The 24475-nt window shown below is 46.0% G+C and overlaps 1 protein-coding gene across 1 annotated transcript in view; it reads left to right on the top strand.

Annotated features, from left to right (window-relative positions):
• Positions 1–24475, top strand: part of LOC144600196 (UDP-glucose 6-dehydrogenase-like) — a 49973-nt gene that overhangs the window by 12762 nt on the left and 12736 nt on the right. The window contains exons 2-6 of the mRNA XM_078411686.1: positions 4278–4452; positions 14487–14588; positions 15608–15808; positions 16727–16924; positions 21736–21883. Coding sequence (XP_078267812.1) covers positions 4291–4452; positions 14487–14588; positions 15608–15808; positions 16727–16924; positions 21736–21883 — 811 coding nt within the window. The 5' untranslated portion in view covers positions 4278–4290. The remainder of the gene's footprint in view (positions 1–4277; positions 4453–14486; positions 14589–15607; positions 15809–16726; positions 16925–21735; positions 21884–24475) is intronic.

A 24475-nucleotide genomic window follows, 5' to 3' on the forward strand; every position in this document is an offset into this window, starting at 1 on the left:
CAAGTAAGCAACAAGCACTTGACTCTCCCGAGCTATCACTCCAAAGAACAAAGACTGGACCAGATGTTTTATACTGTATAGATCAAAAAGACACATTCCTAAAGGCCTTAGTCATGGTCCCAAAATGCTGTAGTCAGTTAGCACCTTCCCGACAAGTCTGAGATTGTCTCTCTTATCAGTTAGCACTACTGTATAGATCAAAGAGCAATGAGTTGATAGCCAGGTGCATCAAGTGCAGAACAGAGGAGACACATTCCTAAAGGCATTAGTCCTGGTCCCAATATGCTATAGTCAGTTAGCTAGCACCTTCCCACTAGAGAAAGCCTGCTAAAGGAGAAAAAAATCTGAAAGCATTTAACCCTTTAAAGACAGCACGGAAATAAGCCCTTCGGCCCACTGAGCACAGGTCAGCTATCGATCCCTGCACATTAACACTGTCCTACGCACACTTGGGTCAATTTACAATTTTACCAAGCCAATTAGCCTGCAAACATGTCCGTCTTTGTAGTGTGGGTCACGGGAAGAATGTACAACTCCGTACAGACAACACCCGCAGTCACGATCAAACCCGAGCCTCTGGCGCTGTGTGGCAACAACTATAACGCAGTGCCACTGTGCTGCGTTCTCCAGGTACTGCCTGACCCACTGAGTTACTCCAGCATTTAGTGTCTATCTTTAGCACATACACATGCCAGCACACAGACATCATTCTGTACACGTATGTTTCTGCATTGACTGTCCACAGGGACGTCTGCTCTTGGGATTCGTTGTTCAACTGGAGACGCTACTTTTTCTGGACGAACAAAGCAATTCCTGTGAAATGGTAAAAGCAAGAAGTTGGCCAGTTCAGGAGCTTTCCTTAATCATCCCTTTCATAAGTCTAAATGGCCCCAGACTCTGCATACAACCTGACTGAAATAAATCTATTTTACTTCATTTTTCAATATTTCATTAATATTCTATCATAACCCAGTTTTCATAGATTCATGTCACAGGAGCAGAATTAGGCCATTTGGCTCATCATATCTACTCCGCCATTCAATCATGGCTGATCTATCTTTCCCTCTCAACCCCATTCTCCTGCCTTCTCTCCATAACCTTTAACACCCTTACTAATTGAGAACCTATTCAAATCCCTGCTTTCAAAAAAACCCACTGACTTGGCCTGTCTGTGGCAATGAATTCCACAGATTCACCACACTCCTGGCTAAAGAAATTCCTCCTCATCACCCTTTCATTCTGAGGCTGTGCCCTCTGGTCCTAGACTCTCCCACTAGTGGAAACATCCTCTCTACGTCCACTCTATCCAGGCCTTTCACTGTTCGGTACGTTTCAATGAGGTCTCTCCTCATCCTTCGAAACAGCGAGTACAGGCCCAGAGCTTTTAGACACTCATCATATGTTAAGGACGGAACATATGTGCACATACTGCACATAGTAGTGTCTGTGTGTGACCAGAGTGTGTGGTTCTCATTGCCTTTAGACCTGTTTCTTGAGAGGTAATCTTTTTCTTCAAAAAACAGAAAAAAAGCAGGAAATTTGAGATAAAGAAATGGAATGCAAAATATTCCAGAAACACTCGTAATCAGGTAGCATCTGTGGAGAGAGCAGAGTTCATGTTTTCACATCAAAGAATGTCTCCTTCCACCCATATCCCTCCCTCTAGTTTCAACCTCCCTTCCTTCAACCCTATCAAACATTCTGGAGGGGGAGGGTGAACAGCCAGTTGTCGTGGTGCACATTGGCACCAACGATATAGGTAAAAAACGGGATGAGGTCCTACAAGGTGAATTTAGGGAGCTAGGAGATAAACTTAAAAGTAGGACCTCAAAGGTAATAATCTCTGGATTACTACCAGTGCCACGTGCTAGTCAGAGTAGGAATAGGAGGATATTTCAGATGAATACATGGCTTGAAAAATGGTGCAAGGGAGATGGATTCAAATTTCTAGGATATTGGAACCAGTTCTGGGAGAGGTGGGACCAGTACAAACAGGACGGTCTGCGCCTGAGCTGGAATGGAACCAATGTCCTTGGGGGAGTGTTTGCTAGTGCTGTCGGGGAGGATTTAAACTAATGTGGCAGGGGGATGGAAGCATGAGCAGAGAGACAGAGGGGTGTAAAATGAGGGTAGAAGCAATAGGTAGCAAGGTGAAAAGTGAAAGTGGTAGGCAGACAAATCCAGGGCAAAAATCAAAAAGGGCCACTTTTCAACATAATTGTATAAGGGGAAAGAGTGTTGTAAAAACAAGCCTGAAGGATTTGTGTCTCAATGCAAGGAGTATACGTAATAAGATGGATGAATTAAATGTGGAGATAGTTATTAATGATTATGATATAGTTGGGATTACGGAGACATGGCTCCAGGGTGACCAAGGCTGGGAGCTCAACATCCAGGGATATTCTATATTCAGGCGGGATAGACAGAAAGGAAATGGAGGTGGGGTAGCATTGCTGGTTAGAGAGGAGATTAAAGCAGTGGAAAGGAAGGACATTAGCTCGGAGGATGTGGAATCGATATGGGTAGAGCTGCGAAACACTAAGGGGCAGAAAACGCTAGTGGGAGTTGTGTACATGCCACCTAACAGCAGTAGTGAGGTTGGGGATGGCATCAAACAGGAAATTAGAAATGCGTCCACTAAAGGTGCAGCAGTTATAATGGGTGACTTCAATCTACATATAGATTGGGTGAACCAAATTGGCAGGGGTGCTGAGGAAGAGGATTTCTTGGAATGTTTGAGAGATGGTTTTCTAAACCAACATGTCGAGGAACCAACGAGAGAGCAGGCCATTCTAGACTGGGTATTGAGTAATGAGGAAGGGTTAGTTAGCAGTCTTGTTGTGCGAGGCCCCTTGGGCAAAAGTGACCATGCTGGGGGGGATCTTATTGAAACATAAAATTCTTAAAGGGTTGGAGAGGCTAGATGCAGGAAGATTGTTCCCGATGTTGGGGAAGTCCAGAACCAGGGGTCACAGCTTAAGGATAAGGGGGAAGTCTTTTAGGACCGAGATGAGAAAACATTTCTTCACACAGAGAGTGGAGAGTCTGTGGAATTCTCTGCCACAGAAGGTAGTTGAGGCCAGTTCATTGGCTATATTTAAGAGGGAGTTAGATGTGGCCCTTGTGGCTAAAGGGATCAGGGGGTATGGAGAGAAGGCAGGTACAGGTTACTGAGCTGGATGATCAGCCATGATCATATTGAATGGCGGTGCAGGCTCGAAGGGCCGAATGGCCTACTCCTGCACCTATTTTCTATGTTTCTACCGCTGAGCCAATGTGCTGCCCTTAGGACAAACCTGTATATCTTTGGACCCAAAGATTAGGTTTTGCATAGTACCTTTCTCTGCTCTGCATGGTAGAAAGTGCATGGTATTTTATATTTTTGTATATTGTCCAAGTCTATGTTTAGAGTTTAGAAATGCCGTATGGAAAAGAACCTTCGGCTTACCCCTTCACACTTCTATATTATTCTAGTATATTCTATCACTTCTAGTTAGTCTTATTATATCACTTCTAGTTCTATATTACCCAACTCACAACCACTAGGGACAGATTACAGACAATTAATCTTCAAACCCCGCAGGCCATTGGGACAAGGGAGGAAACCTACACGAGCGCACACGCACACGCACCCACACACGCACCCACCCACGCACACACACACACACACGCGCCGAGTCTCTGGTGCTGTGAGGCAGTGGCTCTACCACTGTGCCGCCTTGCGATCAGCTCCATTCAAGATTGCAAGAGATGCAGAGAATTGTGGATGCAGCCCAGACCATCACGGAAACCAACCTCCCATCGACTCCACCTACACATCACGCTGCCTCAGCAAGACCACCAGCAAAATCAGGGACCAATCGAACCCCAGTAACTCCCTCTTCTCCCCTCTCCCATCAGGCAAGAGGTACAGAAGTGTGAAAACGCACACCTTCAGAATCAGGAACAGTTTCTTCCCAGCTGACCTCCCTTCTACCTCATGAGAGACCCTTGGACTATCTTTAATCAGACTTTATTAGACAGTATCTTGCACCATATGTCTCTTTTTGTCCTGTATCTTTACACTGTGGACAGCTTGATTGTAATCTTGTTTTTTTTGTCATCAAAAAGTTATTCATTGTACCTCAGTAACTACTAAACGTAGGAGAAGCAATGCTGCGGAATGTCAGAATACCTGAATTGAGATATGTCACCAATGATTTGGGAGTAACAGGGCCAATCCAAGGCATTTCCTACTTGTTCCCTCCACTCTATGACAAATTTCTTTCCATTTGTAGGTAGGTGTTGAACATGGTGGTGATCAAGAAGATTTGCTGCATCGGTGCAGGATATGTTGGAGGTCCAACATGCAGCGTCATTGCGCAAATGTGCAAGGACATCACCGTAACAGTTGTGGACGTGAATGCCGAGCGAATCAATGCCTGGAACAGCAATCAGCTCCCTATCTTTGAGGTGAGTCCTTTAGTTTCCTATAGAGATGCAGCATGCTACCAGGCCCTTCGGCTCACCGAATCCGTGCCGACAATCAATTACCCCATACACTCGCACTATCCAACACACTAGGGGACAATTATACAGAAGCCAATTAACCTACAAACCGCATGTCTTTGGGATGTGGGAGGAAACCAGAGCAACCGGAGAAAACCCACGTGGTCATAATGAGACCGGGGTTTGATCCTGACCACGGGTGCTATCTGTCCAGAGTTTGTACGTTCTCCATGTGACTGCACACAGTACTCCAGGTGCGGTCTCACTAGGGCCCTGTACAACTGCAGAAGGACCTCTTTGCTCCTATACTCAATTCCCCTTGTTATGAAGGCCAACATTCCATTGGCTTTCTTCACTGCCTGCTGTACCTGCATGCTTCCTATCAGTGACTGATGCACTAGGACACCCAGATCTCGTTGTACGTCCCCTTTTCCTAACTTAACACCATTCAGATAATACTTTGCCTTCCTATTCTTATCACCAAAGTGGATAACCTCACACTTATCCACATTAAACAGCATCTACCATGCATCCGCCCACTCACACAACCTGTCCAAGTCACCCTGCAACCTCATAGCATCTTCCTCACAGTTCACACTACCACCCATCTTTGTATCATTTGCAAATTTGCTAATGGTACTTTTAATCCCTTCATCCAAGTCATTAATGTGTATTCTAAATAGCTGCTGTCCCAGCTCTGAGCCTTGCGGTACCCCACTAGTTACTGCCTGCCATTCTGAAAGGGACTAATGTGGATTTCCTTCAGTTCCTCCGTCACCCTAGGATCTCTGGCCACTAGAACATCTGGGAGATTGCTTGTATCTTCCTTAGTGAAGACAGATCCAAAGTACCGGTTCAACTCGTCTGCCATTTCCTTGTTCCCCATAATAAATTCCCCTGCTTCTGTCTTCAAGAGACCCACATTTGCCTTGCCTATTTTTTTCCTCTTTACATACCTAAAAAGGCTTTTACTATCCTCCTTTATATTATTGGCTAGTTTACCCTCGTACCTCATCTTTTCTCCCCGTATAGCCTTCTTAGTCATCTTCTGTTGCTCTTTAAAAGAGTCCCAATCCTCTGACTTCCCACTCTTCTTTGCTTTGTTGTACTTCTTCTCTTTTATTTTTATGCTGTCCTTGACTTCCCTTGTCAGCCACGGGTGCCTCTTACTCCCCTTGGAATCTTTCCTCCTCTTTGGGATAAATTGATCCTGCAACTTCTGCATTATTCCCAGGAATACCTGCCATTGCTGTTCCACCGTCTTCCCTGCTTGGCCTCCTTCCAGTCAATTTTGGCCAGCTCCTGCCTCATGCCTCTATAATCCCCTTTGCTATACTGTAATATATAAACAACAGAAGTGGACTTTCGAAGAGACCCCCCCTCCCCTCCCCCCACTCACCATCAACAACAACATAGTCACATCTGTGGAGTAATTTAAGTTCCTTGGAACCATCATCTCCAGGGACCTTAAATGGGGGGCCACCATCAACTCCACAGTCAAAAAGTCCCAACAGAGGATGTACTTCCTGCAACAACTGAAGAAACACAATCTGCCACAGGCAATGATGGTCCAATTCTATACTGCTATCATTGAGTCCATCCTCACCTTCTCCATCATGGTCTCGTTTGGCTCAGCCACCAAGCACGACATCCGGAGGCTGCAATGGATCGTTCGCACAGCTGAGAAGGTTGTTGGCTGCAACCTTCCCCCCCCATTGACGAACTGTACACTGCAAGGGCCAGGAAGCGAGCAGGCAAGATCATCTCTGACCCCTCTCACCCTGGCCACAAACTCTTCGAAGCACTTCCCTCTGGAAGGAGACTCCGGACTGTCAGAGCAGCCACAGCCAGACATAAAAACAGCTTTTTTCCACGAGTGATAGTTCTACTCAATAACCAAAGTCTGTAGTCTCTTTTTTGCTCTGGTTTATTTTCACCCACATGTTTAGACCGTAATGTTGTATCCTTATTGTTTTGATATGGTTATGCTTTATTTTTAATTGTTAACTATATGTTTGTGTTGTCATTTGTGAGCGGAGCACCAAGGCACATTCCTTGTCTATGCATACTTGGCCAATAAACGTATTCATTCATTCATTCATTCAAGTGTTTAAGAGGAAGCTAATGTACAAATAATAGTAGGATGTGCAGAAGGAAAAGTTTGGAGATGTGTTACGCAAAGCAGCCTCTTTGGGTTTGTGACATAGTTTAGTTCAGAGATACAGCGTGGAAACAGGCCTTCGGTACACCGTCCGCGCCGACCAGCGACCACCCCGTTCACGATCCTACATGCTAGGAGCAATTTTACAACTTACCAAAGCCAATTAAGCTACAAACCTGCAGGTTTTTGGAGTGTGGGAGGAAACCAGAGCACCCGGGGAAAACTCATGCGGTCGCAGGTAGAACATGCAAACTCCATACAGATAGCACCCGAGGTCAGGATTGATCCCGGCTCTCTCGCGCTGTAAGGCAGCAACTCTACCACTGCGCCGCCCCAAAACGTTAACCCAATCATCCACTCAACCATTCTCATAAAGAACAGACCGAGCAGCCCACAATGAAAGCCCTGCACATCTGTGTCCCTATCCAAATGTCTCTTAAATGCCACTTGAAATATTATCGAGATGAATAATGTGATCAGGATCGAACCTGGATCCCTGGCGCAGTAGGTCAGCAACTCTGTGCCACATTCCAAAGACTTACCTGAGCCCAGTCGAGAGTCTGACGGGTCATTGGTTTCCACGGTCTTTGAGTTTGTTGACGGAACTCAAGTTTAAATCGGAATAACAAGAGCCGGTGATGAGAAGGTCCTGTGTTTACATTTTCTACGCGGACATCGTCCACTATATTGGCAATGTTGGCACGCTCAACCTTACTGTTGATTACATTTATAAAATCATTTTTTTCTTGTTTCGCCAATAAATCCTTTGGCTGAGCTTATTTAAGATGAGAGATCTGATATGGGAGTTTCAACGAAACGACCTAAGGTTCAATTGGATTTAGTGGCGTCACTTTAAGGTATTGGTTTAATATTTTTACAATTTGGGAGCCTGAGCTAGAGGGAGAGGTTGAGCTGGCCAGGACTATTCCTTGGAGCGCTGGAGGATGAAGGGTGATCGAATAGAGGTGTATAAAATCATGAGAGGAACAGAACGGATAGACGCACCATCTCTTGTCCAGAGTAGGGGAATCAAGAACCAGGTGACATAGGTTTATGGTGAGGGTGGAAAGATTTAATAGGAATCCAAGGGTTAACTTTTATGCTCCAGTTTCCTCCCACATTCAAAAGACGTGCGGCTTTGTAGCTTAAATGACCCTCTAAATTGGTTCTAGTGTGTGGGGAGTGGATGAGAAAGTGGGATTATATAGAACTAGTGTGAATGGCTGATTGATGGTCGGCATACATGGACATGGTGGGCCGAAGGGCCAGTTTACATGCCGAATGTCTGAACCTCTAATCTAAATTTATAACTGGAATTACTTGGTAACCCTATCTAGATTATTTTAACGGTACATTTTGGAAACAGGCCCTTCGGCCGACTAGCGATCACCCTGTACACTAGTACTATCCTACACTTCGGGACAATTTTATAATTTTACTGAAGCCAATTAATTTACAAACCCTTGCGTCTTTGGAGTCTGGGAGGAAACCAGAGCCATTACAGGGAGAACGTACAATCTCCGTGGGGGCAGCGCCTGTAGTCAGGATCGAACCCGAGTCTCTGGCGCTGTAAGGCAGCAGCTCTACCGCTGCCTCACTCTGCTGCCCAACTGGTATCTTGTTGTGATCATCAGGTTCAGTGACTTGTGTCACAACGCCCAATGTGTCTGCTTTGCGTAATGCAAATCCAACCTTCTCTTTCTCATCCTATTATTTGTACATCAGCTTCCCCTTTAAACACTTCTGTTAATTGTCTCGACTACCCTCTGACGAGCAAGTTCCACATTCTTCATAGAGACACAAGGAACTGCAGTTGCTGGAATCTTGAGCAAAACACAAAGTGCGGGAGGAACTCAGTGAGTCAGGCAGTAATTTATTTATGTACTTACTCCTAAGAGATACCGTTAAAGTTTGCTTCTTCTTAAAACAGACAACACACAATGGGTTAGGTAGACCAACAAACGCTTTACATATTGTTGGACTGTGGGTGACGAAATCTCGTCCAAAAGACTTGTTTTTTGGATGACAAATAAAGGTCATTCTGATTCTGAATTCTGATTCTGATATCAACCGGCGGGAGTGTCGGGGGTACATTGGTCAAGTAAGCAACAAGCACTTGACTCTCCCGAGCTATCACTCCAAAGAACAAAGACTGGACCAGATGTTTTATACTGTATAGATCAAAAAGACACATTCCTAAAGGCCTTAGTCATGGTCCCAAAATGCTGTAGTCAGTTAGCACCTTCCCGACAAGTCTGAGATTGTCTCTCTTATCAGTTAGCACTACTGTATAGATCAAAGAGCAATGAGTTGATAGCCAGGTGCATCAAGTGCAGAACAGAGGAGACACATTCCTAAAGGCATTAGTCCTGGTCCCAATATGCTATAGTCAGTTAGCTAGCACCTTCCCACTAGAGAAAGCCTGCTAAAGGAGAAAAAAATCTGAAAGCATTTAACCCTTTAAAGACAGCACGGAAATAAGCCCTTCGGCCCACTGAGCACAGGTCGGCTATCGATCCCTGCACATTAACACTATCCTACGCACACTTGGGTCAATTTACAATTTTACCAAGCCAACTAGCCTGCAAACATGTCCGTCTTTGTAGTGTGGATCACGGGAAGAATGTACAACTCCGTACAGACAACACCCGCAGTCACGATCAAACCCGAGTCTCTGGCGCTGTGTGGCAACAACTATAACGCAGTGCCACTGTGCTGCGTTCTCCAGGTACTGCCTGACCCACTGAGTTACTCCAGCATTTAGTGTCTATCTTTAGCACATACACATGCCAGCACACAGACATCATTCTGTACACGTATGTTTCTGCATTGACTGTCCACAGGGACGTCTGCTCTTGGGATTCGTTGTTCAACTGGAGACGCTACTTTTTCTGGACGAACAAAGCAATTCCTGTGAAATGGTAAAAGCAAGAAGTTGGCCAGTTCAGGAGCTTTCCTTAATCATCCCTTTCATAAGTCTAAATGGCCCCAGACTCTGCATACAACCTGACTGAAATAAATCTATTTTACTTCATTTTTCAATATTTCATTAATATTCTATCATAACCCAGTTTTCATAGATTCATGTCACAGGAGCAGAATTAGGCCATTTGGCTCATCATATCTACTCCGCCATTCAATCATGGCTGATCTATCTTTCCCTCTCAACCCCATTCTCCTGCCTTCTCTCCATAACCTTTAACACCCTTACTAATTGAGAACCTATTCAAATCCCTGCTTTCAAAAAAACCCACTGACTTGGCCTGTCTGTGGCAATGAATTCCACAGATTCACCACACTCCTGGCTAAAGAAATTCCTCCTCATCACCCTTTCATTCTGAGGCTGTGCCCTCTGGTCCTAGACTCTCCCACTAGTGGAAACATCCTCTCTACGTCCACTCTATCCAGGCCTTTCACTGTTCGGTACGTTTCAATGAGGTCTCTCCTCATCCTTCGAAACAGCGAGTACAGGCCCAGAGCTTTTAGACACTCATCATATGTTAAGGACGGAACATATGTGCACATACTGCACATAGTAGTGTCTGTGTGTGACCAGAGTGTGTGGTTCTCATTGCCTTTAGACCTGTTTCTTGAGAGGTAATCTTTTTCTTCAAAAAACAGAAAAAAAGCTGGAAATTTGAGATAAAGAAATGGAATGCAAAATATTCCAGAAACACTCGTAATCAGGTAGCATCTGTGGAGAGAGCAGAGTTCATGTTTTCACATCAAAGAATGTCTCCTTCCACCCATATCCCTCCCTCTAGTTTCAACCTCCCTTCCTTCAACCCTATCAAACATTCTGGAGGGGGAGGGTGAACAGCCAGTTGTCGTGGTGCACATTGGCACCAACGATATAGGTAAAAAACGGGATGAGGTCCTACAAGGTGAATTTAGGGAGCTAGGAGATAAACTTAAAAGTAGGACCTCAAAGGTAATAATCTCTGGATTACTACCAGTGCCACGTGCTAGTCAGAAGGTAAATTTAGGGAGCTAGGAGATAAACTTAAAAGTAGGACCTCAAAGGTAATAATCTCTGGATTACTACCAGTGCCACGTGCTAGTCAGAGTAGGAATAGGAGGATATTTCAGATGAATACATGGCTTGAAAAATGGTGCAAGGGAGAGGGATTCAAATTTCTAGGATATTGGAACCAGTTCTGGGAGAGGTGGGACCAGTACAAACAGGACGGTCTGCGCCTGAGCTGGAATGGAACCAATGTCCTTGGGGGAGTGTTTGCTAGTGCTGTCGGGGACGATTTAAACTAATGTGGCAGGGGGATGGAAGCATGAGCAGAGAGACAGAGGGGTGTAAAATGAGGGTAGAAGCAATAGGTAGCAAGGTGAAAAGTGAAAGTGGTAGGCAGACAAATCCAGGGCAAAAATCAAAAAGGGCCACTTTTCAACATAATTGTATAAGGTGTAAGAGTGTTGTTAAAAACAAGCCTGAAGGATTTGTGTCTCAATGCAAGGAGTATACGTAATAAGGTGGATGAATTAAATGTGGAGATAGTTATTAATGATTATGATATAGTTGGGATTACGGAGACATGGCTCCAGGGTGACCAAGGCTGGGAGCTCAACATCCAGGGATATTCTATATTCAGGCGGGATAGACAGAAAGGAAAAGGAGGTGGGGTAGCGTTGCTGGTTAGAGAGGAGATTAAAGCAGTGGAAAGGAAGGACATTATCTCGGAGGATGTGGAATCGATATGGGTAGAGCTGCGAAACACTAAGGGGCAGAAAACGCTAGTGGGAGTTGTGTACAGGCCACCTAACAGCAGTAGTGAGGTTGGGGATTGCATCAAACAGGAAATTAGAAATGCGTGCACTAAAGGTGCAGCAGTTATAATGGGTGACTTCAATCTACATATAGATTGGGTGAACCAAATTGGCAGGGGTGCTGAGGAAGAGGATTTCTTGGAATGTTTGCGAGATGGTTTTCTAAACCAACATGTCGAGGAACCAACGAGAGAGCAGGCCATTCTAGACTGGGTATTGAGTAATGAGGAAGGGTTAGTTAGCAGTCTTGTTGTGCGAGTCCCCTTGGGCAAAAGTGACCATAATATGGTGGAGTTCTTCATTAGGATGGAGAGTGACAAAGCCAATTCAGAAACAAGTGTTCTGAACTTAAAGAAAGGTAACTTTGAGGGTATGAGACGTGAATTGTCCAAGATAGACTGGCAATTTATACTTAAAGGGTTGCCGGTGGACATGCAATGGAAGGCATTTAAAGATTGCATGGATGAACTGCAACAATTGTTCATCCCAGTTTGGCAAAAGAACAAACCAGAAAAGGTAGTGCATCCGTGGCTAACAAGGGAAATCAAGGATAGTATTAAAACAAAAGATGAAGCATATAAATTAGCCAGAAAAAGTATCATACCAGAGGACTGGGAGAAATTCAGAGTCCAGCAGAGGAGGACAAAGGGCTTAATTGGGAAAGGGAAAATAGATTATGAGAGAAAACTGGCAGGGAACATAAAAACTGACTGCAAAAGCTTTTATAGATATGTGAAGAGAAAAAGACTAGTTAAGACAAGTGTAGGTCCCTTGCAGTCGGAAACAGGTGAATTGATCAAAGGGAACAAGGAGATGGCAGACCAATTGAACAACTACTTTGTTTCTGTCTTCACTAGGGAAGACATAAACCGTCTGCCGGAAATAGCAGGGGACTGGGGGTCTAACGAGATGGAGGAACTGAGGGTAATCCAGGTTAGTCGGGAAGTGGTGTTAGGTAAATTAGATGGATTAAAGGCCGATAAATCCCCAGGGCCAGATAGGCTGCATCCCAGAGTGCTTAAGGAAGTAGCCTCAGAAATAGTGGATGCATTAGTGATAATTTTTCAAAACTCTTTAGATTCTGGATTAGTTCCTGAGGATTGGAGGGTAACTAATGTAACCCCACTTTTTAAAAAGGGAGGGAGAGAGAAAACGGGGAATTATAGACCAGTTAGCCTAACATCGGTAGTGGGGAAAATGCTAGAGTCAGTTATTAAAGATGTGATAGCATCACATTTGGAAAGTGGTGAAATCATCGGACAAAGTCAGCATGGATTTATGAAAGGCAAATCATGCCTGACGAATCTTATAGAATTTTTCGAGGATGTAACTAGTAGAGTGGATAAGGGAGAACCAGTCGATGTGTTATATCTGGACTTTCAGAAGGCCTTCGACAAGGTCCCACATAGGAGATTGGGGTACAAACTTAAAGCACACGGTATTGGGGGTTCAGTGTTGAGGTGGATAAAGAATTGGTTGGCGGACAGGAAGCAAAGAGTAGGAATAAACGGGTCCTTTTCGGAATGGCAGGCAGTGACTAGTGGGGTACCGCAAGGCTCAGTGCTGGGACCCCAGTTATTTACAATAAATATTAATGATTTGGACGAGGGAATTGAATGTAATATCTCTAAGTTTGCGGATGACACGAAGCTGGGTGGCTGTGTTAGCCGCGAGGAGGATGCTAGGAGGCTGCAGAGTGACTTGGATAGATTAGGAGAGTGGGCAAATGCATGGCAGATGCAATATAATGTGGATAAATGTGAGGTTATCCACTTTGGCGGCAAGAACAGGAAAGCAGAGTATTACCTGAATGGTGGCCAATTAGGAAAAGGGGAGATACAACGTGACTTGGGTGTCATGGTGCACCAGTCATTGAAAGCAAGCGTGCAGGTGCAGCAGGCAGTGAAGAAAGCGAATGGTATGTTAGCATTCATAGCAAGAGGATTTAAGTATAGGAGCAGGGAGGTTCTGCTGCAGTTGTACAGGGCTTTGGTGAGACCGCACCTGGAGTATTGTGTACAGTTTTGGTCTCCTAATCTGAGGAAAGACATTCTAGCCTTAGAGGGAGTACAGAGAAGGTTCACCAGATTGATCCCTGGGATGGCAGGACTTTCATATGAAGAAAGACTGGATAGACTAGGCTTATACTCGCTGGAATTTAGAAGACTGAGGGGGGATCTTATTGAAACATATAAAATTCTTAAGGGGTTGGAGAGGCTAGATGCGGGAAAATTGTTCCCGATGTTGGGGAAGTCCAGAACCAGGGGTCACAGCTTAAGGATAAGGGGGAAGTCTTTTAGGACCGAGATGAGAAAACATTTCTTCACACAGAGAGTGGAGAGTCTGTGGAATTCACTGCCACAGAAGGTAGTTGAGGCCAGTTCATTGGCTATATTTAAGAGGGAGTTAGATGTGGCCCTTGTGGTAAAGGGATCAGGGAGTATGGAGAGAAGGCAGGTACAGGTTACTGAGCTGGATGATCAGCCATGATCATATTGAATGGAGGTGCAGGCTCGAAGGGCCGAATGGCCTACTCCTGCACCTATTTTCTATGTTTCTATGTTTCTACACCATTCATTGTGGTCATGTAAATGTAATGTAAAATGTAAATGTTTCTATCTACACCTCGCGCTGCTTCGGCAAGTCCACCAGCATAATCAAGGACCAGTCTCACCCTGATCACTCCCTCTTCTCCCCTCTTCCATCAGGCAAGAGATACAGAAGTGTGAAAACGCACACCTCCAGATTCAGTGACAGTTTCTTCCCAGCAGTTATCAGGGAACTGAACCATACTATCACCAAATAGAGAGCGGTCCTGGCCTCCCATCTACCTCATTGGAGACCCTCGGATTATCTTTAATTGGACTTTATCCCTTTATCCTGTACCTGTGTACTCTACCTCGGGACACCTGACAATAAACTAAACCAAACACTGTATAACTGAGCCAAGGACCACTGTTGTCAAGTTTTGCTGTGAACTTTGTTTATTGACATTGAAAAATGTAGTGGATGTTTTATGCCTTGAATCAGTGGTTGTGCTTTCCAATGTTTCCCACAGCCAGGTCTTCAGGAAATGGTGGAAAGCTGTCGAGGACAAAACCTCTTCTTCTCCATTGACATAGACAAGGCCATCAAAGAAGCTGATCTCGTCTTTATCTCGGTGAGTATGTTCAGCAGCTGCAGATTCAGGCTGCGGATGCTAGACCAGTCCTGACCCGAAACGTCCACCATCCCTCTGTCTCCACACATCTTCCTGACCAGCTAAGTTCCATAAGACTATAAGGCATCATAGCAGAATTAGACCATCCAGCCCATCGAGTCAGCACAGTGGCAGTCAGCAAAGTTAGATTTATTGCCTCGCAGAGCCAGAGACCCAAGTTCAATCCGGACTGCGGTTGCTTTTTTTACAGAGTTTGTACCTTCTCCCTGTGATCTGCAGTGTTTTCCTTGGGTGCTTCGGTTTTCTCCCACACTCTAGAGACATGTAGGTTTGTAGGTTAATTGGCTTTGGTAAAAATTGTAAATTGCCTTGAGTGTGCCGGATGGAACTAGTGTCCAGGTTTGTCGGTGAATTGGCCCTCCGTAAGTTGTCCTGAGTGTGCCTGATGGAACTAGTGTACAGGTTTGTCGGTGAATTGGCCCTCCGTAAGTTGTCCTGAGTGTGCCAGATGGAACTAGTGTCCAGGTTTGTCGGTGAATTGACCCTCCCGTAAGTTGTCCTGATTGTGCCGGATGGAACTAGTGTACAGGTTTGTCGGTGAATTGGCCCACCGTAAGTTGTCCTGACTGTGCCGGATGGAACTAGTGTCCAGGTTTGTCGGTGAATTGACCCTCCTCCGTAAGTTGTCCTGATTGTGCCGGATGGAACTCGTGTACAGGTTTGTCGGTGAATTGGCCCTCCGTAAATTGTCCCTAGCATGTAGGGAATGGGGGAAAAAGTGGGATAACATGCAACTGGTGTACGGGGTGATTGCTGGTTGGCGCAGAATAGGTGGGCCGAAGGGCCTGTTTCCACGATGTATCTGAAAACTAAATTAAACTAAACTAAAGCTCTCTCGCCCGACAGGCGAATTTCACCTCTTGTGGTTGGATTTGGCCACGGTGTAAAGTAAACACGTCTTCACCCTATATCTCTCGTCCTTCCTAACTCCTTCCCTCCCCACCCACCTCACCCGACAGGTGAACACCCCCACAAAGACCTTTGGCATCGGCAAGGGGCGGGCGGCCGACCTGAAGTATATCGAGGCCTGTGCCCGGAGGATCGCGGAGGTGGGGATCGGCAACAAGATCGTGGTGGAGAAGAGCACTGTGCCAGTGAGGGCAGCCGAGAGCATCCGCCGGATATTCAACGCCAACACCAAGTGCAGCTTGAACCTCCAGGTAGGTAGTGACTTGGGTCGGGCAGCACCATGGATACAGCAACAGCAGCCGGCCACTCAATGCGAACCCGCCATTCAATATGATGACGGATGATCGTCACTGCACTTCACTCAAATCCTCTTCAATCTCAGTTCCTCATCGCCTTCAATTCCTTAGTTCATAGCGTCTGTGGGGGTCATCGGGGCCATGGGGTCACAGAGCCACGGGGTCGGAGTCATAGTTTAGTTTAGTTTATTGTCACGTGTACCGAGGTACAGTGAAAAGCTTTTGTTGCGTGCTAACCAGTCAGAGCAAAGACAATACATGATTACAATCGAGCCGTCCAGAATGAGTCACAGAGGCACAGGGTCACACATCCTGGAAACAGGTCCTTCGGCCCAACTTGCCCAGACCGAACAATATGTCCCATCTACACTAGTCCCACCTCCCTGCGTTTGGCCCATATCCCTCTCAACCTTTCTTATCCATGTACCTGTCTAAATGTTTCTTAAATGTTGTGATGGTATCTGCCTCAACTACCTCCTCTGGCAGCTTGTTCCGTACACACACCACCCTTTGTGGGAAAAAAAAGTGGCCTCTCAGGTTCCTATTAATCTTTCTCCCTTCACCCTAAACCAATGGGGAGGTGGGGGGGGGGGGGGGGGATCTACAGCAGTTCGAAAATGACAATAGACAATCGGTGCAGGAGTAGGCCATGCGGCCCTTCGAGCCAGCACCGCCATTCAATGTGATCATGGCTGATCATTCACAATCAGTACCCCGTTCCTGCCTTCTTCCCATAGCCCCCTGACTCCGCCATCTTTAGAGATATATATGTGTGTATATATGAGAGTTTCATTTTTCCGATTGTTCCGTTTCAGGACATAGGACAATAAAACACTCTTGGCTTGAATTGATTCTTGACCCTTGTTGTTCAAGGTGCTCTCCAACCCAGAGTTCTTGGCTGAAGGGACAGCGATCAATGATCTCAAAAACCCCGACAGAGTTCTCATCGGTGGAGATGAGACGCCAGAAGGTGAAAAAGCAATTCTGGCTCTGAAAAGCATCTACGAACACTGGGTGCCGGCAAACAAGATCATCACCACTAACACTTGGTCATCGGAGCTCTCCAAACTGGTACGGTCTCAGACTGAGGCATGGAGGGGTTGGAGGGGACACCACATGAGGGACATTAGTGGCGGCACAGTGACGCAGCAGGTAGAGCTGCTGCTTCACAGTGCCAGACACCCGGGTTCGAACCTGACCATTGGTTCTCTCTGTATGGAGTTTGTACGTTCTCCCTGTGACCATATGGGTTTTCTCTGGGCTAGGGGTGACTTGTACAAAAGGGACGGGTTGCATCTTAACAGCAGGGGGACAAACATTCTGGCAGGCAGGTTTGCTAGTGTGACACCTGTGGCTTTAAACTAAGTAGTGGGGGGGAGGGGTTAACAAATTGTGAATATGAAGATGAGGTAAAAGGGAATACAGGAGATATTGCAAAAGACTCTCGGAAGAATGGGAACAGAAGTTCTAGAGGGGAAAAGAAATTAAGGGCAGGGCCAATTGTGAACGATGTAAGAGGGGAGGTAAATACAGAAGTTAAAGTGTTGTACTTAAATGCGCGTAGTATAAAAAATAAAGTGGATGAGCTTGAGGCTCAGTTAGTCATGGGCGAGTATGATGTTGTAGGGATCACTGAGACATGGCTACAAGAGGACCAGGGCTGGGAACTGAATATTCAGGGGTACACAACGTATAGAAAAGACAGACAGGTGGGCAGAGGGGGTGGGGTTGCTCTGATGGTAAGGAATGATATTCATTCCCTTGCAAGGGGTGACATAGAATCAGGAGATGTTGAATCAGTATGGATAGAAATGAGAAATTGTAAGGGTAAAAAGACCCTAATGGGAGTTATCTATAGGCCCCCAAACAGTAGCCTCGACATAGGGTGCAAGTTGAATCAGGAGATAAAATTGGCGTGTCAAAAATGTAATGCTACGGTGGTTATGGGAGATTTCAACATGCAGGTAGACTGGGAAAATCAGGTTGGAAATGGACCCCAGGAAAGAGAGTTTGTAGAGTGCCTTCGAGATGGATTCTTAGAACAGCTTGTACTGGAGCCTACCAGGGAGAAGGCAATTCTGGATTTAGTGTTGTGTAATGATCCTGATCTGATAAGGGGAATAGAGGTAAAAGAGCCATTAGGAGGCAGTGATCACAACATGATAAGTTTTACTCTGCAAATGGAAAGGCAGAAGGGAAAATCGGAAGTGTCGGTATTACAGTATAGCAAAGGGGATTACAGAGGCATGAGGCAGGAGCTGGCCAAAATTGACTGGAAGGAGGCCCTAGCAGGGAAGACCGTAGAACAGCAATGGCAGGTATTCCTGGGAATAATGCAGAGGTTGCAGGATCAATTTATTCCAAAGAGGTGGAAAGACTCTAAGGGGAGTAAGAGACACCTGTGGCTGACAAGGGAAGTCAGGGACAGCATAAAAATTAAGGAGAGGAAGTATAACATAGCAAAGAAGAGTGGGAAGACAGAGGATTGGGACTCTTTTAAAGAGCAACAAAAGTTAACTAAAAAGGCAATACGGGGAGAAAAGATGAGGTACGAGGGTAAACTAGCCAATAATATAAAGGAGGATAGCAAAAGTTTTTTTAGGTACGTGAAGAGGAAAAAAATAGTCAAGGCAAATGTGGGTCCCTTGAAGACAGAAGCAGGGGAATTTATTATGGGGAACAAAGAAATGGCAGACGAGTTAAACCGTTACTTTGGATCTGTCTTCACTGAGGAAGATACACACAATCTCCCAAATGTTCTAGGGGCCGGAGAACCTAGGGTGATGGAGGAACTGAAGGAAATCCACATTAGGCAGGAAATGGTTTTGGGTAGACTGATGGGACTGAAGGCTGATAATCCCCAGGGCCTGATGGTCTGCATCCCAGGGTACTTAAGGAGGTGGCTCTAGAAATAGTGGAAGCATTGGAGATCATTTTTCAATGTTCTATAGATTCAGGATCAGTTCCTGTGGATTGGAGGATAGCAAATGTTATCCCACTTTTTAAGAAAGGAGGGAGAGAGAAAACGGGTAATTATAGACCAGTTAGTCTGACATCAGTGGAGGGGAAGATGCTGGAGTCAATTATAAAAGACGAAATTGCTGAGCATTTGGATAGCAGTAACAGGATCATTCCGAGTCAGCATGGATTTATGAAGGGGAAATCATGCTTGACAAATCTACTGGAATTTTTTGAGGATGTAACTAGAAAAATTGACAGGGGAGAGTCAGTGGATGTGGTGTACCTCGACTTTCAGAAAGCCTTCGACAAGGTCCCACATAGGAGATTAGTGGGCAAAATTAGGGCACATGGTATTGGGGGTAGGGTACTGACATGGATAGAAAATTGGTTGACAGACAGAAAGCAAAGAGTGGGGATAAATGGGTCCATTTCGGAATGGCAGGCAGTGACCAGTGGGGTACCGCAAGGTTCGGTGCTGGGACCCCAGCTATTTACGATATACATTAATGACTTAGACGAAGGGATTAAAAGTACCATTAGCAAATTTGCAGATGATACTAAGCTGGGGGGTAGTGTGAATTGTGAGGAAGATGCAATAAGGCTGCAGGGTGACTTGGACAGGTTGTGTGAGTGGGCGGATACATGGCAGATGCAGTTTAATGTAGATAAGTGTGAGGTTATTCAGTTTGGAAGTAAGAATAGAAAGGCAGATTATTATCTGAATGGTGTCAAGTTAGGAGGAGGGGGAGTTCAACGAGATCTGGGTGTCCTAGTGCATCAGTCAATGAAAGGAAGCATGCAGGTACAGCAGGCAGTGAAGAAAGCCAATGGAATGTTGGCCTTCGTAACAAGAGGAGTTGAGTATAGGAGCAAAGAGGTCCTTCTACAGTTGTACCGGGCCCTGGTGAGACCGCACCTGGAGTACTGTGTGCAGTTTTGGTCTCCAAATTTGAGGAAGGATATTCTTGCTATTGAGGGCGTGCAGCGTAGGTTCACTAGGTTGATTCCCGGAATGGCGGGACTGTCGAATGTTGAAAGGCTGGAGCAATTAGGCTTGTATACACTGGAATTTAGAAGGATGAGGGGGGATCTTATTGAAACATATAAGATAATTAGGGGATTGGACACATTAGAGGCAGATAACATGTTCCCAATGTTGGGGGAGTCCAGAACAAGGGGCCACAGTTTAAGAATAAGGGGTAGGCCATTTAGAACGGAGATGAGGAAGAACTTTTTCAGTCAGAGAGTGGTGAAGGTGTGGCATTCTCTGCCTCAGAAGGCAGTGGAGGCCAGTTCGTTGGATGCTTTCAAGAGAGAGCTGGATAGAGCTCTTAAGGATAGCGGAGTGAGGGGGTATGGGCAGAAGGCAGGAACGGGGTACTGATTGAGAGTGATCAGCCATGATCGCATTGAATGGCGGTGCTGGCTCGAAGGGCTGAATGGCCTACTCCTGCACCTATTGTCTATTGCTCCGGTTTCGTCCCACACTCCAAAGACGTACAGGTTTGTAGGTTAATTGGCTTTGGTAAAAATTGTAAAATTGTCCCTTGTATGTCGGAAAGTGCTAGTGTACGAGGTGATCGCTGGTTGGAGCGGAATCTGTGGGCCAGCCGAAGGACCTGTTTCCACGTTGTATTTCTAAGCTGTAAACTCTAATCAATGGATATTGTCCTTTCTCCCCTTCCATAAGTTAGAACATAAAACATAGGACAGTACAGCATGGGAACGGGCCCTTCGGCCCACAATGTCTGTGCCGAACATGATGCCAAGACTCTCTTACCCGCCTGCACATGACCCATATCCTTCCATTCCCTGTATATCCGTGTGCCTATCCAAAAGGCTCTTAAACGCCACTATCGTATCTTTCTCCACCAACACCCCTGGCAGTGCTTTCCAGGCACTTACCACCCTCTACGTAAAAACAACTTGCCCCACACATCTCTTCTGCCTGTACATAATCCATACAAGGGCAAATAGGTCTATCTCAGGTAAGATCATAAGAAATAGAATTAGGCCATTCGGCCCATCAAGTCCACTCCTCCATTCAATCCTGGCTGATCTATCTCTCCCTCCTAACCCCGTTATACTGTATTCTCCCCAAAACCTCTGACATCTGTACGAATCAAGAATCTATGTATCTCTGCCTTAAATATATAATTTATATATATATATGCACGGTGGCGCAGCGGTAGAGTTGCTGCCTTACAGCGAATGCAGCGCCGGAGACTCGGGTTCGATCCTGACTACGGGCGCCGTCTGTACGGGGTTTGTACGTTCTCCCCGTGACCTGCGTGGGTTTTCTCCGAGATCTTCGGTTTCCTCCCACACTCCAAAGACGTACAGGTATGTAGGTTAATTGGCTGGGCAAATGTAAAAATTGTCCCTAGGGTGTAGGATAGTGTTAATGTGCGGGGATCGCTGGGCGGCGCGGACCCGGTGGGCCGAAGGGCCTGTTTCCGCACTATATCTCTAAATCTAAAATCTAAAATTCCAGTAAGCAATTTGGTCGGCATGGACAAGCTGGGCCAAATGGTCATTTGGTATATTTAAGGCAGAGATAGACAGGTTCTAGATAAGTAAGGGTGTCAAGGGTAGAAGGCAGGAAAATGGGCTTGAGAGGGAAAGATAGATCAGCCATGATCAAATTGGTGGAGTGGATTTGACAGGCTGAATGGCCAAATTCTGCTCCTATGTAGTATTATCTTATGATCGTCTTGAACTGCAATGTTCTATGTTCCAACTCTCTGCTATTTTTGGTTTGGAGGAGTTTGGAGGGATATGGGCCAAACATGGGGTGGAGGGCAAAATGTTGATCAGCCATGATTGAATGGCGGAGTCGACTCGATGGGGCGAATGGCCTAATTCTGCTGCTCTGACTTATCCGTGTGTCTTTGCCTCTCCTGTGACCTGCCCCTCGCCAGGCTGCCAATGCCTTCCTGGCCCAGCGGATCAGCAGCATTAACTCCATCAGTGCCTTGTGCGAGGCGACGGGAGCGGATGTCGAGGAGGTGGCTCACGCGATCGGAACCGACCAAAGGATCGGAAGGAAATTCTTAAAAGCCAGCATTGGTACGTATCTCTGTACGCAAGGAACTGCAGGTGCTGGGTTACTGGGGGGAAATGACATAAAGTGCTGGAGTAACTCAGTATCTCTGGAGAACGTGGGATAGGTTGGGTGGACCGAAGGGCCTGTTCCTCTGCTGAACTGTTCTTTCTGTAGGAAGGAACTGCAGATGCTGATTTATACCAAAGATAGACATAAAGTGCTGGAGTAACTCAGTGGGTCGGGTAGCAGATCTGGTGAAAAAGGATGATTGACTGAAGAAAGGTCCCGACCGGTAACATCACTCATCCGTCCCCACCAGACATGCTGCCTGACCTGCTGTGTTACTCCAGCACTTTGTGTCTATCTTCTGTACTGTTCTTCGTTCTATATTCTACCACTCTGTATTATTAACCTGTGGGGCAGCGCGGTGGGTGTAGAGGTTAATTTGCTGCCTCACTGCGCCAGAGACCCAGGTTTGATCCTGACGACGGGTGCTGTCTGCATGGAGTTTGTACGTTTTCACTGTGGCTGCCTGGATTTTCCCCGGGTGCTCCGGTTTCCACCCACGCTCCAAAGATGTGCAGGTTTATACTTTAATTGGATTCGGTAAAAATTGTGAATTGTCCGAATGTGTAGGATAGTGGTCGTGTACGGGGTGATCGCTGGTCGGCAGGGACTCGGTGGGCCAAGGGGCCTGTTTCCGCGCTGTATCTCTAAAGTCCAAAGGTTGGTCCCTTCTTCATACTGTGAGGTAGGGTTGTGGTTCAAAGTCCTGATGGTTGCTGGGAAGAAGCTGTTCTTGAACCTGGAGGTCACGGTTTTCAGGCTCTTGCACCTTTCTCCCAATGAGCAGTGAGATGAGGGTGGTGCAGGTCATTGATGATGCTGGCTGCTTTTTTGAGGCAGCGACCTTTGTAGATCCCTTCAATGATGTAGATCCCTTCAGTACCCGTGATAGAAGGGGCAGTGTTCACCATGAAATAGTCATTGTTATTTATCAGTTTCATTTCATTGATGAAACTTTATCTCTCAAGGGAAATATCCAATTCCAAACTACCACATTGTGGGCATTGGAATATGTCGCTGGAACTGATGCGCTACAATGCTGAGAACAATATTCTGTACTCTGCACCTTCCCCTTTGATCTACCTATTGTACTTGAGTTGATTTGTTTGTATTGATGTTTAGTATTATCTGATCTGTTTGGAGGTACATAGTTGCAGGCACATTGTTCCTTGAAAAGGGTGTCACAGATAGATATAGTCAAGAGGCATCTCGGTACATTGGCTTTCATCAGTCAGAGTACTAAGTATAGACGTTGGGATGTTAAGTTACAGATGTACAAGACGCTGGCGAGGCCACATTTAGAGTATTACCTGACAAAGTGGACCCGTTGGGCCCAAACCTCTCTTGCATTAGTGCAGCACCTCCTCCCCTCTCCCTCCCTCCCTCCACCCCCTCCCCCTACCCTTCCCCTCCCCCCCACTCCATCCCACTCAACCCCCCTTATCTTCCCCCCTCCCCCTCCCTTCCCCTCCTCCCTCCCCCCTCCCTCCCTAGGAGATAGATTTAAACTTTAAAATGTGAATAACTTAAAAAATATAACAGCGATTTCAATGAAACTTCTTCCATTAGCACGACATGGACGACGGTGAGTAAGGTGGGCCTAAAAGTGTCACGCTGCCTTGTACCGTTTTGGCTGTAGTTCAGGAACAAACAAACAGACGAGAGTTTTAGTATATAGATGTTCAGTTTTGGTCATCCTGCTGCAGGTAAGATGTTGTTAAGCTGGAAAGAATGCAAAAAAGCTTCATGAGAGTGTTGCCAGGACTCGAGAGTCTGAACTATGGGGAGGGGTTGAGCAGGCTCGGACTTTATACCTTTATTCCTTAAAATCATGAGGGGAATAGATGGGTGAATGCAGTCTTTTACCCAGAGTTGGGGAATCATGAACCAGAGATTTAATGTGAGAGGGGAAAGATTTTAAAAGATATATGGAAACAGCTGCCAGAGGAAGTAGTTGAAATGTGTAGGAAGGAACTGCAGATGCTGATTTAAACTGAAGATAGACACAAAATGCTAGAGGAACTCAGTGGGTCAGGCAGCATCTCTGGAGAAAAGGAATGGGTGTCGTTTCGGGTCAGAAAGCTAGAGGTGAGGGGTGGGGGGACTGCAGGCAAGAAACGGCCAGAACAAAACAGGGCAGGACCTCGGGAAGTTCACCCACCCTTCCTGTACTTCCTGTACAAAGGCTGCACTCCACAAATCCTGACCTCATCTGCTGCCGGCCCTGTTTTGTTTTGGTCTTTTCTCGTCTCCAGTTTATTTCTCCCCACCCTCCCTGCCACCTCTATCCTTCAGTCTTAAGAAGGGTCCTGACCTGAAACGTCACATTCCCTTTTCTCCATAGATGCCACCTGACCCACAGAGTAGTTGAGGCAGGCACTATAACACATTTAAAGGACATTTGGACACATACATGGATAGGAAAGGTTTAGAGGGCTGTGGGCCAAACATGGGCAGGTGGGACTAGTGTAGAGGGGACATCTTGGTTGGCATTGGCAAGTTGGGCCAAGGGTCCGGTTTCTGTGTTGTATGACTCTGTGACTCCGTGA

Source organism: Rhinoraja longicauda, chromosome 14 (genome assembly GCF_053455715.1).
Source record: "Rhinoraja longicauda isolate Sanriku21f chromosome 14, sRhiLon1.1, whole genome shotgun sequence".
Taxonomy (NCBI): domain Eukaryota; kingdom Metazoa; phylum Chordata; class Chondrichthyes; order Rajiformes; family Arhynchobatidae; genus Rhinoraja; species Rhinoraja longicauda.